The 18,592-nt window shown below is 36.7% G+C and overlaps 1 protein-coding gene across 11 annotated transcripts in view; it reads right to left on the bottom strand.

The window, feature by feature from the left end:
- Positions 1–10,264, bottom strand: part of cacna1g (calcium channel, voltage-dependent, T type, alpha 1G subunit) — a 272,840-nt gene extending 262,576 nt beyond the window's left edge. For 3 of the 11 annotated variants that reach the window (XM_055176553.2, XM_055176556.2, XM_055176555.2), the window contains exons 1-2: positions 9,579–10,252; positions 8,762–9,066 (exon numbers count right to left, since the gene is read on the bottom strand). In XM_055176553.2, the coding sequence (XP_055032528.2) occupies positions 8,762–9,059 (298 nt within the window). In that variant the 5' untranslated portion in view covers positions 9,060–9,066; positions 9,579–10,252. Of the gene's footprint in view, positions 1–8,761; positions 9,067–9,578 lie in introns of all 11 variants that reach the window. The other 8 variants (XM_055176559.2, XM_055176554.2, XM_073867001.1 and 5 more) reach the window with 5 other exon arrangements.
- Between the last annotated feature and the right edge of the window lie 8,328 nt (positions 10,265–18,592).

Genomic DNA, 18,592 nt, shown 5'->3' with positions numbered 1-18,592 from the left:
GAACACATGTTATATTGCGCACTGTAAACACAATCAAAGCTTCAAAAACACAGAAAGAACAGGACCTTTAATAGTTATGTGGATTATGAAAGAGATTATGAAAATGAGTTTACTGTCAAGTACTGTCGAAATTTAACCATAGTCGAGTCATGAACACACACACACCCGGTGCAGTGGGCAGCTATCACTGCAACCCCTGGGGAGCAACTGGGCAAAGGGTGCCGTGCTTAAGGGCATCTCAGTCGGCCATGAGAACCGAACTGGTGACCTTAGGGTTACAAAACTGACTCCCTAAAAATCATGCGACAACTGCCTGCACGCTCCTAGTTCAATAGTATGTGTGCGCGTTTGAAACAGGGGAAATTTTCATTACCGCAACATGTCCATGACTGGATTTGGGTTCTTTGACATGGAAATATTTATAATAAAAAAATCTAAAAAATAAAAAGCTTCAGTGCATGTTATACTATAAACATTTACAGTATAGAAACATGTGGTATTTGGTTATCAATGGTAAATTAAGAGACAATAATAAGGAATATAAATGTGTCCAAGAAATTTTTTCTCATCCTCCTCAACTCAATGAACATTTTCAAAAAAAAAAAAATTTTGTAAGGGACATAATTGACTGTGACACTCAAGATGGCTACCAGGTTAGCAGTTCTTATTTTTTTCTCCAGATAAAAGTGGAATTTTTTTTGTCATAGTACCTAGACAACTTTTTAGTTCTCATTACCAAAACATGAGTTTGTAAATGCATATATTTAATGTAATATCATGTTGCGGTAATGATAATTTTTGATAATAATAATCAAAAAAATGTAAATAATTCTATAGAAATATTTTTAAATCCTCTAAAAATAATGGTTATAGTAAATTCAGACCTTAATCTTATATGTGCAAAAAAAAATTGCCTTCAAGGGCTTTTTAAAAAAATCTGATGCTGGACACCTCTAAGTCTGAATTTCGTGAGAATCACCCGACTGCTCAGTGATGCACATCCCAAACAGCCGAGCGTTTAACTTTATGTCACTGAAAAGGTGAATGGTGCTCAAAGATGCTTTGAAGAAATCAGTCTGGTTCTTATTTTCGAAAAGTTTTGTCATTTCATGAAAGAAAGTGTATGAGATCAAATAACGGACTTAATTTTTATGTGGAAAGCTAACATCCAAACAACAAATGGCATGGCACCCTACAAAAGTGTTTCAAGAGACGTTTACAATAACAGATACTGTACACGGCACAGCATCCAGCACTGGCGGCTATTGGCTGATATAGTAAGACATGAAAAAAGAGGCTTAATTTAAAGGACAGACCAATCTGGCTGTAATTATAACTTTCCTCCTTGTTCAAATAGAGGGCTTATAGATGTCTGGCTTTGACAGGACCCTGTAATGAGCCACTGTACATTAATTCACAGACTTGGCATATGCGGGATTCAGCCTGAAATGTGTTAAGGGGGAGAGGCTTTCAGAAAAGGCCAAGAAAGATGGAATTATGAAATATTGAACACAAAGTAATGACCATTTTGCCGCATGTCAAAATTGGCTTTAACCCTCCAGCTTTAAGCTTATATGTTTTGTTTATGCTCAATTTCTGGTTGTCAGATGAAGAATTCATGGGGGTAAATTGTGATTAATTAACAATGGTTTGTGCTATGATTGCCTCCAGAGTCAAAAATCTGTCTTCATAAATCAACAATACGATAACATTTGGAAACAAAACCACCAATTACAGCAGGAATACCAACGCATAAGAAACAGAACGTCGCCAAGCCGTGCACGTTGGTGATATTATAAGAGTACATAACAGACAGTAGCGGGTGGTGCCAGCAAGTCAAACGCTTTGAAATAAGTAAGAGTGCGACTCTCAGGATGAGATCATTTCCTAATGAACAGAATTTCTGCATGCTCCATTCCACATTCTGACAAATAAATATTGTGGATATAAATCACAAAGCAATGGAGATTTGAGGCACTATGCAGGCGTTTTATGATATAACTAATGGGGGATTTTAAAGATTACTAATACAAAAAGGATGTACGCAGTATGTTTATCATGTGTTTCCAGGTCTGGGATTTGGTTATGCTCAGTGACACAGTAGGCAGCAGTCGTGTGAAGGGTGAATTGCCATAGAGCTGATGATGACATCATTTATTTTCAAGTTCAATGATATGGAAAAGGAAATCTTAAATTAAACAAATGCATTGTTGTAAAAGAAAATAAGGGTGCCACAAAATACCAGTATGGTATGATTTTCAATATCATGTTGATACTAGACATGATAATTTAGTCAATATTTCAGCACCCAATCAAATTTTTGCAGTAAAAGCAACAATGGTTGCAAACGTCTCGGGTCACATATGTAACCCTTGTTCCCTGAGAAGGGAACGAGACGCTGCGTCAGAGCTGATGCTGTAGGCGTTCCCCATAGCGTCAGCTCTGACGCAGCGTTGAGTTCCCTCGAAAGGGAACTCTCTGCTCTCTTTACACTTGTCTTTTGAGTATAATTCATTGGACAAACAAGGGGAAAAAACGAAGTAAACAATACTAAAGATGAATCTGACTGATGGAATATAAAAAATTTCAATAGATATTGCGGTATTGTTATTTTAAGTTATTTTGTCCACAAACTATATGGTAAAAAGTCTGATATCATGACAGCCCTATAAAAAAACTATTGTTATATCTCCTATAGGCTTTTCTGGTAAGTGTTCCCTCTATATTTGTCCGCTCTCAATCTCTGGATGTGGTGATTTTCTCACATCCAGTCTGCCTGCTGATTCCTTCTGATTGAGTAAGAGTTCATTTCATGTTCTATTATTTTACACACAGATCAAATATGTCGACAACTGTTGCTTGTTTAGAGGACAAAGAAAGAAAGAAAGGGGTTCAACTCTGCACTTCTAATAGTTACATTCATAGCTGATACAGTATACAGCTATAGGATATCCTATAAGCAGCTGTGCATCATTATAACAGAATAAAATCCTGAGTGCCTGTCATCCACAAGTTTGAAAGCTCTTTTAATGTACATTGAAGATCTGTCAATAGTTTGTTAAATGACCTCTAATGGTGTAGCAATCGAATTTGGTCTGTAGAGCCTTAACATAAGATGGCCAAAACTATGCGTACACTTAAAGACCCAAATTGAACACAGACATTATCAAACGCTCATCTGCTGAACTTGATGGTACTTGGTTTCGAAAGTCTGGAGATGGTCTGAAATAGCTAGCGTGGGGTCTCGCGGGCTTATTACCATCAAAGAAGCACGCTGGAGATGATACTCTGGCCATGTGCAGAGACATCCTAAAGACTGAGAAACTCACGTAATGTGTAAGTTCATAATGAGGACTTGAAATGATAAAGCCCTAAAGGCACATAGTCTCCAAAGTAAAGGAGATTTTGTTTACTGTTACTCCCTCTTTCATTCTAAATTAAGTTGTTTTTAGGTTAAACACGCCTCATGTATTTCCTCATACGTTATTTACTGTACGCTGCATCAATTTAGTCTGTTATGGCTCTGCCTCGCTAAAAAGTGCAATTAAGAAAACAAGTTTGGTTTTAATGGGATTTTGATGACTTGAATATATATATCACTATCATATATATATATATATATATATATATATATATATATATGATATATATGATAGTGAGGCTCAGCAAGGATTAGTTGAAACTCTGACAATTTGCTTTAAATAACAGCTGGATTTGAAAAAAGGGAAATACACAGCAGTTTATCTGTGTTTTTAAATGAACAAGCTGGCTCCTTAACACATTTAAGAGGAATTGGCCATTTTAATACTTTGTTTACACTGTCAGTTCATATCTGATTTTGGTGCATATCCGATTTGACAACTTTTCAGATCCGATCTGTGCGTCCTAGCGTTCTGCCATGTCCCGGATTATCTGCACTGTTTCTATGGCAATGACGTCGCGCTGGCACGACAATCTGCCTCGACGTCTGATGTTGTAGAAACTATATTTCCCTATACATGGACTTTCCCAAACACCCCTATCATTTCGACAGAAATGGACTACTCCAAAGTTTGCACTGGGGTGATTCTCGCGAAATTAGACTTATGAGGTGTCATGAAACATTTTGATAAATAAAGTAAATGCAAAGTAAGAGTATCAAAATAAGAAGCATACCGTTACAAAAATCTCTTCATGTACTATTTTGCACATGATTTCAAATGACATCATAAACCAATTTTGTTGTTTTTCCAAATTTAAGGGGAAAATTTTCATTACCGCAACGTGTCCATGATTTGGGTTCTTTGACATGGAAAATGTATAATTAAAAAATCTAAAAATTAAAAAGCTTCATTGCATGTTATACTATAAACATTTACAATAAAGAAACATGTGGTATTTGGTGATCATTGGTAAATGTAGAGACAATAATAAGGAATATAAATGTCTCCAAGAAAAATGTTTGTTTGTCATAGTACCTAGACAACTTTTTAGTTCTCATTACCGAAACATGAGTTGGTAAATGCATATATTTAATGTAATATCATGTTGCGGTAATGATAATTTTTGATAATGATAATCTAACAAATGGAAATAATACTATAGGAAATATTTTTAAATCCTCTAAAAATAATGGTTCTGACCTTAATCTTATATGTGCAAAAAAAATTGGCTTCAAAGGCTTTTTAAAAATCTGATGTTGGACACCTTCTAAGTCTGGATTTCCTGAGAATCACCCGCTGGGGTTGCGTTTACGGGACCTGACAGCATGACGTAACCAAAAAGCTACACATATGTGATCAGAGCGGTCAGACTAAAATGGATTTCTGGAAATGCGGTTTGAAATGGATTTCAAACATCTCTGTATGTAACCTGAAACGGATTTAAAAAACGCGGATTTCATGCGATTTTTGGCCGTTCACACCACACGTTCTAAATGTGATTGGATTCCAATTAGATATGCACCAAAATCTGATTTGGACTGACAGTGTAAACAAGGTTTAAGTGTCTTCCATGTTAAGTTATTCATTTGGAGGGAAATACATGTTAGATGAATAAACATGTCAATGTATAACAATCACAAAGACATCGAAAGGCAAAGTACGCTTTTCTGAAGCTAGGAACACCAAGGTCACAACTGCCATTCCCAGGAAAAGTACATGCAATCCCATACTGATATAGCTTAAATAGACAAGTTGCTTTGGATGACACACAGAAATGGCTGCCAAATTATTATTATTTTTTAAATACAAATAGGCTATCAATGAATTTAAAAGCACCTATTGTCTATCCTGATGCTTGAGTTTAAGTTGAATGCTATTTCCTGTTGGCTTTTTGCTGCAATAGTAAGATATAAGTGTAACCGTTCCCAATTGTCTGCCAATATTCTCTATTCTTAGGTCACTGGCTGAGTGGATGCCTGTCATATGCCTGCCATGCATCCAAGAGATGAACTTGAAAACATACACCTCAGTCACACAAACTCCCTCTGTCCACACATATACACTACATGCACTATACGTACACACACAAACCCTCAATGTCAAAGCTGACTGCTACAAATATTATACCGGAGGCACTTCGGAAATGAAGAAGGACAAGTCATAAGTTTAATAAGCCTAAGTAACACTTATGGGAGTAAAGTTCTAATGAATGACAGAATGATAACTCACCAAGGCTTTAAAAGTATTCATTGATATGTAACAGACACACACAAGCACTTAGAAAACCCCTTCATTATTAGCCAATCCATCACATAAAGTGACTTTTCAGATGAACTGGGTGAGTGACACCACTGATGCACTACCCAAATTACGAAGAAACTTACAGACGTTTAAACATTGACATGCATTTGTGAATTTCAAATTCTCAAATATTACATTCCCCAAGTGGAAAAAGTGTGACAATGAGCTTCTCCAATGCATATTAAACAGAGCAAACATTTTACACCGGCTTCCAATGGGAAGAACAGAGGATCGATCGGAGATAACTATTAAAAAACAGTGACCTTTATCTAATGGCTACAGAAATGTATTAAAGGTCACGAAGACCACACATAAAAATACAATCTTACGACTATAATGAGTCCCGAGGTTTCAGACTATATTACAAGCCACAACAATGATCTAGGAACGAAATTGCTATATGAGGAATCATTACATGAGATGATCCCATGAAGCAATGCTGGGAGTAAATCTGCAGTGGGATGTGAAAAGGACACTCCCATTTATGCAAATGTCACTGTATGATTGGACTTGTAGCTGCATTATGGTATTTGAACTAAAACACAAAAATGCTAGGTTGTTTCATCCCATGGTTGGGTAAAATATGCACAAACACATCCGCTGGTTTGAAATAAACTAATAAATGTCCGTATTTGACCCAACCCAAACTTTGTAGTATAGCTCACTACTACATGTACCATTTATAAAAATAAATATCTAGCCTGTTCATTGATCCCTGCTGCATGGTGAACAGATTGCGTGTGAGATACAACGATTCAAAAAGAGTGAATTCCACATATCTTCCTGGACCACATTTAATAAGATCCCTTTGCTGAGTGCAGGTGTACATTGGACCTCTGTGCCATCATGGTGGAAACGGTGGTATTTAGGATATGGAAATACAACAGCGAGCAGACAGAAATCCCAATAGCAGCCGATATCTCAAGCACAAAGAACCACAAGGCCCACTTACACCCAGTTTTATAAAACGGTCTTACCTTTCAGAGACGTGGGCTTCTCAGATTGAGTAAAAGAGCGTGAGGAGGATGAGAAACAAGAGCCGGGGAAAGACGAGTGTGTTTGATTGGGCAGCCTTTCAGAACCCGCAAGGCTCATCATATTTCCTACTGAAGGAAAACAAAACATCTGAACCCAGACATCACAATCACATCCAGCCAGTTGCCCTATCCAAAAGAGCATTCTTTCCTTTCATGAGGCAGCTTGCGAGTCCATCTAAAACCAAACAGATCACCTATATCCAAGTGCAAGGCCACACCTCTGACTCACACACGCTAGCCGTATCCAGACCTCACGCTGTTGCAATCAAGTCAGTTTTTCTTCTCTTCGCAGAGAAACGACTGGCAGCCGAACAAGGAAAGCCTCTTAAGATACAAAATGAAATCATCGAACTGCTGCAGAGATGAGAGCTTCCAACAACACCCTAACAATTACAGTCATTTAAAGATAGATGTGACTAATCTAAACCGCTTGTGAGGAACTCTCAGTGGATTTCACTTAAACTGCAGTATAACGAATCGCAACGGCATGAATTCAGGAATATGTATAGCGATTGAGTGTTCAGAATGAAACACAGATCTACTGAACAATGGTTAATGGCCTTATTTTCCTGGAAAAACTAAAAGCTATACCAGACAATGAATGATTGGTCGATCTTGAATATGAGGTTTAGATAGCCATATTACAGAAACTTCTTAAGTCTTAAAGGAATAGTCCACTTTCATAAAAATACCATTTTAAGCAGTTTCAAAGGGCTCTAAACAATCCCAACTGAGTCAACAATAGTCATTTTTGACAAGAACAATAAAAATAAGCAATTTTAAATCACAACTTCTCGTCTTGCAGTAGCCGTGTGACACGCCAACGCGACTTTACGTATTATTATGTATTTGCGTAAGCACGTCAAAAGGTCACGCGTCATTATGTGAAAAGTTCATCCAATGATGGAAGTTGCAAGTTTCTTCTGTTGAAAAATAAAACGATATTTGGATAAATGATGGTAACATCACAGTTGACATATAAACTGACTTCCATGGGATAAAAATGGGATAAATACTATATATGGACTATGGAAGTCATTGGGTATTGTCAACTGTGTGCTTGATGATGACATGATGACAGAATTTTAGTTTTTGGCTAACTATCCCTTTAAGATGTTTTTATAATACAGCACCTTATGAACTTTTAACCAATACACTCACAGTTATTATCAGATTGGCTGTTGAGTCAAATAGCTCAAATACAAAGACAACAACACTCTGTATGTGTAATCCTTTGCCCTAGAAATTCAAGACACCAAGCAAATAACTTATCTCATCAACACTAAAAACTGAGGTAATGGCATCAATTGCCAAATAGAAATGCCTTGTTGGCCAGTTAATGGGATATAATGACCGTCCTTAACTTGTTTGTCATACAAATGGACTCAAGTGCAGTTATGAGACTTTTGGGGTAACATTGTGTACGTCAGATCTAATAAATCATGATATTGTGCAGGATCTATTGTGTTGGAGTGTAAAAATCTTTCGTTCAGCAGAAACGCATTTAAATTTTCCTCACAGCACTTTCCTAAAAAGAGTCTTCACTGGATGAAGCCTTTTTTATCAGTTATTAAACTTTTAGGGGGAGAGGATTTACATTAGCCTGTATTATTCTTTATGAAAATTAGGGTTGTACTACAATGACCATAGTATAACTACTGTATGGTATTTGTAGCAAAGCCATAGCAACCACAAACTTCCCATGATCTCACGGTAATTTAGTAAATCTATGGCCAATCCACCAAAAAATATGATCACCACACTTTTACTATAATAAAACCATAGTTAATTTTCCTAAGGGTGACACAACTTGAAAAATAAACACAACTTATTTAATGACGTGTCGAATATGTTTTCAAACCTTTGATCGCGCCGGCTGAAAGCTACAGTATGCCGTCGTTAACCTTAGCGCGTCCTACCTGTACAGGTGCGCGCACTCGAAAGCGCGTCCTCGCCATCCAGGTGAGGCAAAGGACTTGCATTTGAATTTGAAAGGATATGGATTGCAAACCATTTTCAGACACCAACTCCTCGGGCGCGTCGTTTGCTTCAGGTAGAAAAACACAACCGGTGCCAAAGTGGGATAGGGCAAGACTTCCCCGTCGCCAGCGGACGCCGCCTCCTCCGCCGCTGCTCCGGCTGCGCTCTCCCGCCTCTCGTCTCCATCAGACTCCAGCTCGCCGCGCTCCCCGCCACCGGACAGGTCGTTAAGTCGTATAAAAGTCCTTGGAAGAGAGCTTCCCTCTGCTTCCTTCAACTGATGGTCCTCGGAGATATTTCCTCCATCTTCAGCCATCATTCACCCCCTTCAGGAGAGGAAACGTGCAGCAAAATGCATACATTAATAGCTGCGCATCAGTTAATAAACAAACGCCTGTATAGTTTGTCCAGAGAGGCGATTAAGAAATGTGAAGATGCATAAAAAAATTGAAAGATAAATGAATCAAACGAGGTTCGCATAAGATCTCCATTTAACAATGAACATTAAAAAAATATGAATTGAGTATTTAAAAACATTAAAAGTTAAAGTACATGTGAGGTAAATAATATTTTTATACTGGCCAATATTTATTGATGGATGTGTAGGCTACTGAGGAGAAACACAGTAGAGAAAAAACAATTTAGCCACCGCGAGGAAATTTTGGTGAAAATAACTTGATACAAAGTAATTCTATATTTTAAAATGATATTATATTATATTGTAGCTAACTTAACAACTTAGCTGTATCTTAAAATACAAAAGCGTCATCGTAATAATCAAATAAGTAGCATATTTTACCAATAATGCAGTCAAATATTATAAATGTTGATTTCTTACCTGTAATAGCTTCTGAGAAAATGCCCAAATCGAGCTTATTCATCGCATGATCATTTCTGCTGGCAAAAAGCAGTCCAAATGATGAGAGAGAATAGGATCAAATGAAGCTCGCGAGCGGAGTTTCCAGGTGGCAGTTAATGCACAGGCAGGTTTATGAGCATCTCAGGGACGCTTGGACAACATCTTAAGGTTTAATTTTGACGAGCAACAACCAGCAAAACCAAGACAAGTCCTGCAAAAACTGCTTCCCAATTGTGCGCTCCGCGCGTTTTCTCCTTTTGCGCGCACACTTAAAAGTAACGCAAGAAAGGTAAAAAATAACAATAGTAAGTTTTGTCTTCTTCAGTTAGAGCACCGCAGATCTAAAGCTCAAAAGTATTCACGACACTGACGATTAAATCCTTGGACAATAAGTGCGATCCTTAAGAATTCTTCTCAAAATGTGCAAGCTGTGATTTTCTGTCTGCATATCTAAAGGAAAACCTTAAGATTGTGCTCCATCGCAAATTACAGGATGCGCAAGTGAGGTCTCTGTGCCGAAGTCTTGTCCATTATTGCGAAAATACAGAAGTCTCCAATGATTCTCCCTGTCGGCAAAACGGTCTATAGCACGAATCCGCTCATGCGAACCAATTCACAGCTGGATTCAGATTCAACTTCCAATCCCCGCCCTTCCATCAAATTTAGCCAATCAGAGGCAGCACAAACTCCCTCTGTCTTCTGACTTGACTAAGAAAATGTCATTCAATGTGGTACTAACAGGTCTGGTGAAACAGCTGGAAGGTTGTTGTTAATTTTAAGGCAGTAAATCCTGGAAGATTTTGGGATTGAACCAAACTCACTATATGACTACACCATTTTTATTGTGCAGATTTAAAAAAAAGAAGAAAAAAAAAGAAAACACCACGAGTGCATATTGCTGATATTTGTAATTTAGTGTAATTAAGATGTCTGCCAAATGCTTTAATTTTAGGACATTTAAGGAAATGTAGCTTTGTATGGCAGCTGGCCAACTTTAACAGCTTTCTAAGGCAAGCTTTGGTTAAAGGGGGTGAACCAACAACAAACCTTAATAGGTGACGTCAAAGCAATATTTGTGAATTCAGCTTTTATATATTTTATATTCAGTCTTTAAAATTTGATGATAGTCAACTTTGAGCAGACAGTTTGAGTTTTTATGTTTAAACAGATACCTAAAATGTCTTTATGTTCTCAGATAATAAATCAGGATGTATAAACTATTTTTTCTCCTCTGGTATACAGAAAATATAAAGCATATAGCATTTGAGTACAAATCAAGAGAAAAAAATCAGCAAAATATAAAGAAATCTGCATGTTTTTTGAACAATGGTATGATGATCCGTATGATGATCATTATAAAAAAAAAACATGGCTACAAATAACACTTATTAACACACATTCATAAAGAATTTAATCATTAAATCAATCATTTTTAATATATGATCAGTAAAAAATATTGTTTTTGTATGTGCAGCACTGATCACCTTACATTAAAACTTTTAAGCGCATAAGTCTGTAAAAGTGAATCAACCTCAAGTTTTACTTCACTGCCACCTATGGTAAAACAATAAAAACACATCAAGAAGTACAGGGTGAAGATATAAATGAATGTACCAGAATGATGCAACAGAATACAATTTAGTCAAAAGCAAATGAAGGGGGTTTATACAAAATATATTTACAGCAAGCTATATTTTAATAATAAAAAGCTATTATAACATTACTTCCTGTAAATCTACAGTAATGTTACATTTCAAGCTTTAAATCCTTGGATTTCAAACTATAGGATTAAAATATAGTACATTAATCCTAAAAATGTAGACTGGTTTTAAATACCTACAGTAGACCTATATCTCTGCATAAAGTAACCTAAAAATATTAACTAACTCCAGCATTGTCCTCTACAAAATTGCAATAATGGAACAATATTTTGTAGTTATAAATATATATAGAATTTAATTAAAATAATGTGATTGGTCCACTGGTCAGTTTATTTTTAGGGGAAATGTGTGCTTATGTCTTTATGAGTGAAGGTGAGCTAAAGATTGGGCATGACAGTAACTCAACCATTGGTTAGCTCCAAAGAATCAAGGTTTGGCTGGTAGTCTGGACTAATTAGCTTCTGGTAAATGCCATAACTATACCACCTGGGGGAAAACAGCTTTTTTATTAAGTAAAGTTAGAAGGTTTATATGTATTTTAATGAAAATAAACATGAAACAAACAAGAACATAAAAGTAAACGTATAAATCACAAATGTTATAGGTTTATATAGGATGTTTTGGCAGAACCCAATTATTCTGGATGACTCTTACTGTACAATAAGAAAATTGACTACTTTTAGCCATAAAGTGATTAATCATATGGACATTTAAAAAATAACTACTTTATCTTGTTTGCAAAATGTCATCAAATGGATAATTAGCATTTAATTCATGCATTTGCTACTGTTTCTAAGTTGTGTATTTTAAAAACAAATGTATTTTCAGTTTTAACCTCATCAATCTGAATATTAAATAAAAATGTAAAATCCCATCTAATACTGAATACAAAACTATAACATAATTTAACAGTAATGTTCCATTAATCAATAATATAGATTCTCAAGTGGCATGAGAAAACTGATATTGATAGACCAATGATGGACTACTTGTATCTGTCTGTCTGTAAATGACAGTCAATAGTGTGTACTTCCCCACTGAATTTTAAATTAAATAATTGATTAAATACTATATTTCATTAATGCCAGTGTAATGACCGGTCACTATTGTGCTAAAGCCTTTTATTACAGTCCTGCAGATGTCATTATATTGATCAGTGAGTTACAGCATTCAGTGAAAGTCTAGCAAATTAGCAATTATGCCATTAGGGTATGTGGTTAAAAACAGTTATGTTAATGCTTTTGTGGTGCCTTGGTTACTTGGGTTCACCATTTTGTACCTTGTTGCCTTTTTACACAAAAAAAAAACTCCACCTACAAAAAGTAGGCCTTTATTAAATAAATCAGACCCATACTGAGATATGTTTTAATTAAAATATTTTGTAAACTAGTTTTTCAAAACTTTTTTATATTATAAAGACATAAAAATGAAAAAATATATCCAGCAGAAAATTATTATATATAAATAATTAAATAAGAAGTTTTTGTAATAGTGGGACTTGATGTAATACGCAATTACCAAATACTAATCAGCTTGCAGACAAGATTTTCCTTTTATTATCATGTGCTTTTTGAAAAATAATTTCCGTGCTTTGTTTCATCTTTTCCGCTGGGTTTTCTTCCATCTTCATTAGTAAAAAATCTGATGTAACAAGCTATGCAGCATTCCCCTTTGGAAGAGAAGGTCCTGCCAGGAACTTTGCTAAAGTTCCACTCTTCTAATCCATTGGGTATAAGAGAAGAGGTATCAAGGGCTCTTAAATTAGAGGTATCCAAAACTAAACAACTTTTTTAAAGGTTACATGGAAATGCAACGGTTCAATTTATTAAAAAAATTATCCAGGGTGTGCCCTATGTCCCAAGATTCTTCCCGCGCCCTACAGAGGTTTGGAAAATGGATGTTGTAAGCAATAGTTTTTTCAGGGTTATAGGCACAAAGCTGATAAAGACCAGGGCCATCGTCCCATCATTTTGATCTGTGACACTTCCCATTTATATTTTGGGTATGTAGTAGGGTGCTTAAAAGCATTTGGACTGGCCACATCTGCACTACCATGGGGTGGTTTTCCGGACAGGGATTAGCTTAAACCAGGTCTAGACCTTAGTTTAATTAGGAAATATAACATATCTTACTAAAACATTACTTGTGTTCATTTTGAGGCAAAACAAAGGGCACTGATGTATATTTTAAGATATGTCAGTGCAAAGTGTTTTCAGATTGGAGAGCTCTTACGTTTCTGGACAAGTCCTAGACTTGTGCGGAAATGTAAGAGCTCTTCAAACTGAAAACACTTTGCAAAACCGCTCATGTATAGTCCTGGTGAGTCACAATTCCATAATTATTCCGTGCAATATTTATCATCTAAAATTCCCAGATTTTCATCACCATCCTTAGCATAGGAACCTTGACTCTTTTATATTCATTTTCGTTTCTCTAAACCACATTTTTACAAGTACATTTTCTTCCGAAAAAGCAGTAATGAGAGTAAATGCCTTTAATTTTATTGTAATGACTGACTATACTGTATATATTTATGTCAAAAAGTTAAAATGGCATGAACCCCATCATTTTTGCATGCTGTGTCTAAAATATTTCAAAGGGAAATTAGATCTATAAATTACATGCTTGAAATAATCAACAACAAGGTTAAAAATGTGAAAGAACTATTTTTGTTTTTATTTGATGTGTCTTACTTCAGGGTTCCCACACCTTAGTTAACTTCAAATTCAAGGACGTTTCAAGGACTTTCCAGGTTCAATACCCTCAAATTCAAGGACTAAATGTGGGGCACATTTCAAATGAGAGCAAGGTTACATCGTGTTTCCTTTTAGGATACATTGTTACAGTTCACTTTCGAGGGAACTCGCGCTGCGTCACTGCTGGGGATGCCTCCAGGGATAAGTGTGTCTAAATGTGTATATCAAATTCAACCAATGGTGAGGCTTAACGACAAAGACAGGGTGATGCAAGAGCCAGGAAGTATATCACTATCTGAAATATTGCCATGGACAGCGTTACGGAGACACAGCGTCTCGTTCCCTTCTCAGGGAACCTAAGACGTTTTCATGTGTCAAACACAACTATGCAATAATTATGATTTTTTTCCATAAAACTTCTTGCGTAAAATAGATTCAAGTACTTTCAATGACCTGTATCTATGTATGTATATTTTAAAAAAACTTACCAGGGCCTTGAATCCCCCCCCCAGATTCACAAAATTTTTAAGATTTCAATGACCCGGGGGAACACTGTTACTTGGAAAGCCAGCGTACATGTCATATGTGAATTTGTATTCCGCTTCATATACAATATTTGAACGTTCCTCTAACAATAGGGATATCAAACATACCTTACATTTACTCCAATTCTATAGCTCGTGACACTTTATATCATATTTATATTATTTCCTGTTAAAGTGTCAATCTGTGTCCCAATCTTTTTCCCACAAAGCAGCTTCTTAATCTAATACGCTATTTAAACGGGGAGTTATGTAACCCTAACAAGGCATGTGGTAGTATCTATGACAGTGATAGCATAGAAATGAGAAGGGGGGAAACATGGCTGGGTTATCCTAACCTATGACCTCTGTCTTTCCTTTCTCCTCTCTGTGTGGCCAGAACAGAGCTTCTAACCGAGGACTCATCTGGGCTGTATAAATGAGAGCAGCAAGGTCAAAACCTGCCTATATTTGACAAGACTCATGCCTCCTGTGTTTGGATAGGTCTGGTGTGACTTTCATAAATGAAGCTCGATCTATACACGTAATAAAACCAAGGTCATCATGGGTTCGATTCCCAGGGAACACACAAATTAATTTAATGTATAGCTTGAATACTCTGAATGTTGCATTGAATAAAAGCAGCATCTGCCATGTGAATGCATGAATGTTAAGAGGGTGGAGACCATTTTTTGAAACAGAGCTAACATTCTGATTGGTTAACATAACAGGTATTGATTATTTGTACTTAAATCGCATTTGCTTTTTGTATCAAAATGTTATGCCCAGAGACTACTGTATGTGGCCCAGGCAGCCATGGCTCATTGAAAACGTATTGATTCGTAACCACAACCTGACACTGAAGAACACACTAAAAATTGTGCTTTCATCACTGCAGCTAGCAAAGTAATTTACTTGTAGATATGCATTTTATTTATCATTTCAACTCTGAATTCTATAAACAATTCCAGTCAATAGAAATTTGGCTTCTTACTAAACATCACTGTAGCATTGCTTATGCCCACGTGCATTCATCTAGCTTCTCTAAATGAATGCGAAGTGCACCTGTATATGTATTTCCCTGACCTTAAAGTAGCAGTTCACCTATAATAATAATGCTTTTATTATTTACCCCTCCTCCAGCTTAGTTGGTATTCATGGGCTCGATTCCCAGGGAGCACACGGTGATAAAAGCATCTACCAAATGCATAAATGTATGCCTTTTTAAATCCAGTTCACATCCTGATTTTTTGTCTTTATGCTATTTCTAATATCCAGAGATATATATGAATCATTTGGCATTGAAAGTACGCTCTGCATGTATGCGGTCATTCACTTTCCCTCTTTCTCGCTGTCTCGGGCTTAACCTCAGTCACCAGGATCGCGTGACTCCCGGAGACCGAGCGTGGGGCTGCCTTTATGTAAATCGCTCTATGATTTATCAAAGTGGAGCGATAGAAATCAGCAGGCAGGAATGTAAATTGGAAGCAGATCAGAGAGTTAGGGCAGACGGAGCAGATGTTATAGGTACAATATAATCTACATCACTCACACACTTCTCAACTCTTAGATACATATGTATGATTTGGTGGTACTGCGCACAACGGAAGCTAAAAGAGTGCATCTTTGTGGCCTTACACCCGCTACTAGCTTTCACTGGACTATGGAATGTGTGGGAATATGGGATATATATATATATATATATATATACGAATTTAATGCGGTCAGTATTTGGACAAGACAGTGTTATATTTTCAAAAAAGCCATTTTGTAGATGACTGGGGAATTTTTGGGTATTCAACTAATTTATACATTTTTAACGCCACTTTAAAAAAAAAGAAATATGCTCATTTTCCAGCTCACATAGAGTTAAACAGTTGATTTTTGCCGTTTTGGAATCCCGTTAGCCGATCTCCGGGTCTGGCGGTTCCACTTTTAGCATAGCTTATTACATAATCCATTGAATCGGATGAGACCATTAGCATCACGCTCAAAAATAACTAGTGCTGCACAATTAATCGCATCACAATTGCGATGTCAGCCTGTGCGATTATATGACATCAAAATGTTGCAATTATATTAAATAAATAAATGTGTGGACTTGTTAACACAAACTTTCTGATAACAGTTTGATGATTTTCCTTGCTGTTTAAAAAAAGAAAGAAAAATGAACAAAAAAGGCAGTGCACGTGTGGCATGCACGTGTGTGGCTTGCGTCGTCACTTGTGTGTGCGCAGCGCGGAAATACCAGAGCAAAGATGGATGCAGAGGAGATTGACAGTGATCTGGTAGCTACGTCTGTTGTATGGCGGTATTTTGGATTTAGGATTACTGACACTGAGCAGTTGCTACATCACGTGGCAATTTGAAAACATTTCTAGTTTTACAAATATACATTTTAGCATTATCACTAAACTGTGTGTGGATTTTCCTTAAAACCCATCAAGTTGACTCATGATACCATTTATTATAATCGCAACCGCACATCGCAATGTTAGCATCAATAACCGCAATGGGAAAAATTACCCAAATCGTGCAGCCCTAAAAATAACCAAAGAGTTTTAACCTTTGTTCCTATTTAAAACTTAACTTATTTGATTTACATTGTGTACTAAGACCGACAGAAAATTAAAAGTTGCGATTTTTTAGGCCGATATGGCTAAGAACTTTACCGTTGGTTCACACCAGCCGCGTTTGAGGCATCAAATTTGCGTCTACCGCGTCTAGTTTGCCGCTTGAACTTTTGAGTTTACTCGCATCATTCGCGCATAAAAGCCGCGCGTGAAATTCTAGTCATCGAGACATTAACCCGGAACTTCGCGTCATGGGAGGCAATTCGGCGTCTGTGACTCTGCTTGTTTCCTGTAATAACGTCACTACAGGAGCAAACTCCTAATTGGCTAACACGGCGCGTTTGTCCACCAAAGTTCAAATGTTTCAAATTGCGCGTTTGCCGCGGCAACACTCAATTCGCGGCATCCGTGCGAACTAGACGCGCAAATGAGGCGAAAACACATCTACCGCGCTGCGCTACACGCCTCATCCGCGGGACCTCCAGACGTCTTCACATTGACTTAACATTGAAATCACTTGCTCTTGCCGCCTCTACCGCGTCTGGTGTAAACGCAGTATTACTTTCATTCCAGCGTAATAATCAAGGACTTTGCTACCGTACCAAGGCTGCAGGAGGCGTAATGATATTACGCAGCGCATGAATAGTCCCCTGCTATTGAAAGTTTATAAATGTATATATATAGGGGGATATATAGGGGTGGTTTCCCAGACATGGATTAGCTTAAGCCAGGACTACGCCTTAGTTTAATTAGAAAATATAACTAGTTTTAACATCCACGCCTTACTAAAAACATTACAGCGTGCATTTTGAGGAAAAACAAAGGGCACTAATGTATTTTATGTCAGTGCAAGTTGTTTGAGTCTGGACAGCTATTACATTTATTTTAGTCTAGGACTAGTCTAATCCCTGTCCGAGAAACTGCCCTTAATTAATTAAATTAATTAATTTAATTTAATTAACTGTTTTTGCAGCAATGCTGCATGGCGTAACCCACCATTGTTCTATTTTCATTAAATTTCACCAAATACAATCAAATGTAATTTTATCAGTTTTATTTAGTTTTATAATTATAATTGGATGATTGATTTTATTTCTCTAATATCTGGAGGAAACTTAAAAAAAATTAATGAACTGAAGAATATTCATGACCCTGTTATAAAACTATTTGACAGAGTAATAACACTTAATGACGTTTTAATGACAAATTATATTTGTACCACTGTGGTTGAGGTCAAGAAAAATATTCATGACGCTGTTATAAAACTATTTGATAGAGTATTATCACTTAATGACATTTTAAGTGGTCAGTTATGTTGTCTTGGTAATGTCAAGTTGTCATGACAAGTTATGATGTATTGGATTATGTCAAGTTCTCATAACAAAGACATCTCAAACAATGCCATCTTTGACGTCCATAAACTCTCCTTCATGTTCATGACACGTGTCATGTCATGATTATGAAGGTGTCTTGTCAGTCTTATGAACACCCCTTCAAGTAAAGTGTTACCCGATAAACATAACGTTATCGTCCACTGGTGTG

Source organism: Misgurnus anguillicaudatus, chromosome 4 (assembly GCF_027580225.2).
Source record: "Misgurnus anguillicaudatus chromosome 4, ASM2758022v2, whole genome shotgun sequence".
Classification (NCBI taxonomy): Eukaryota; Metazoa; Chordata; class Actinopteri; order Cypriniformes; family Cobitidae; genus Misgurnus; species Misgurnus anguillicaudatus.
This window is presented reverse-complemented; position numbering and strand designations above follow the sequence as displayed.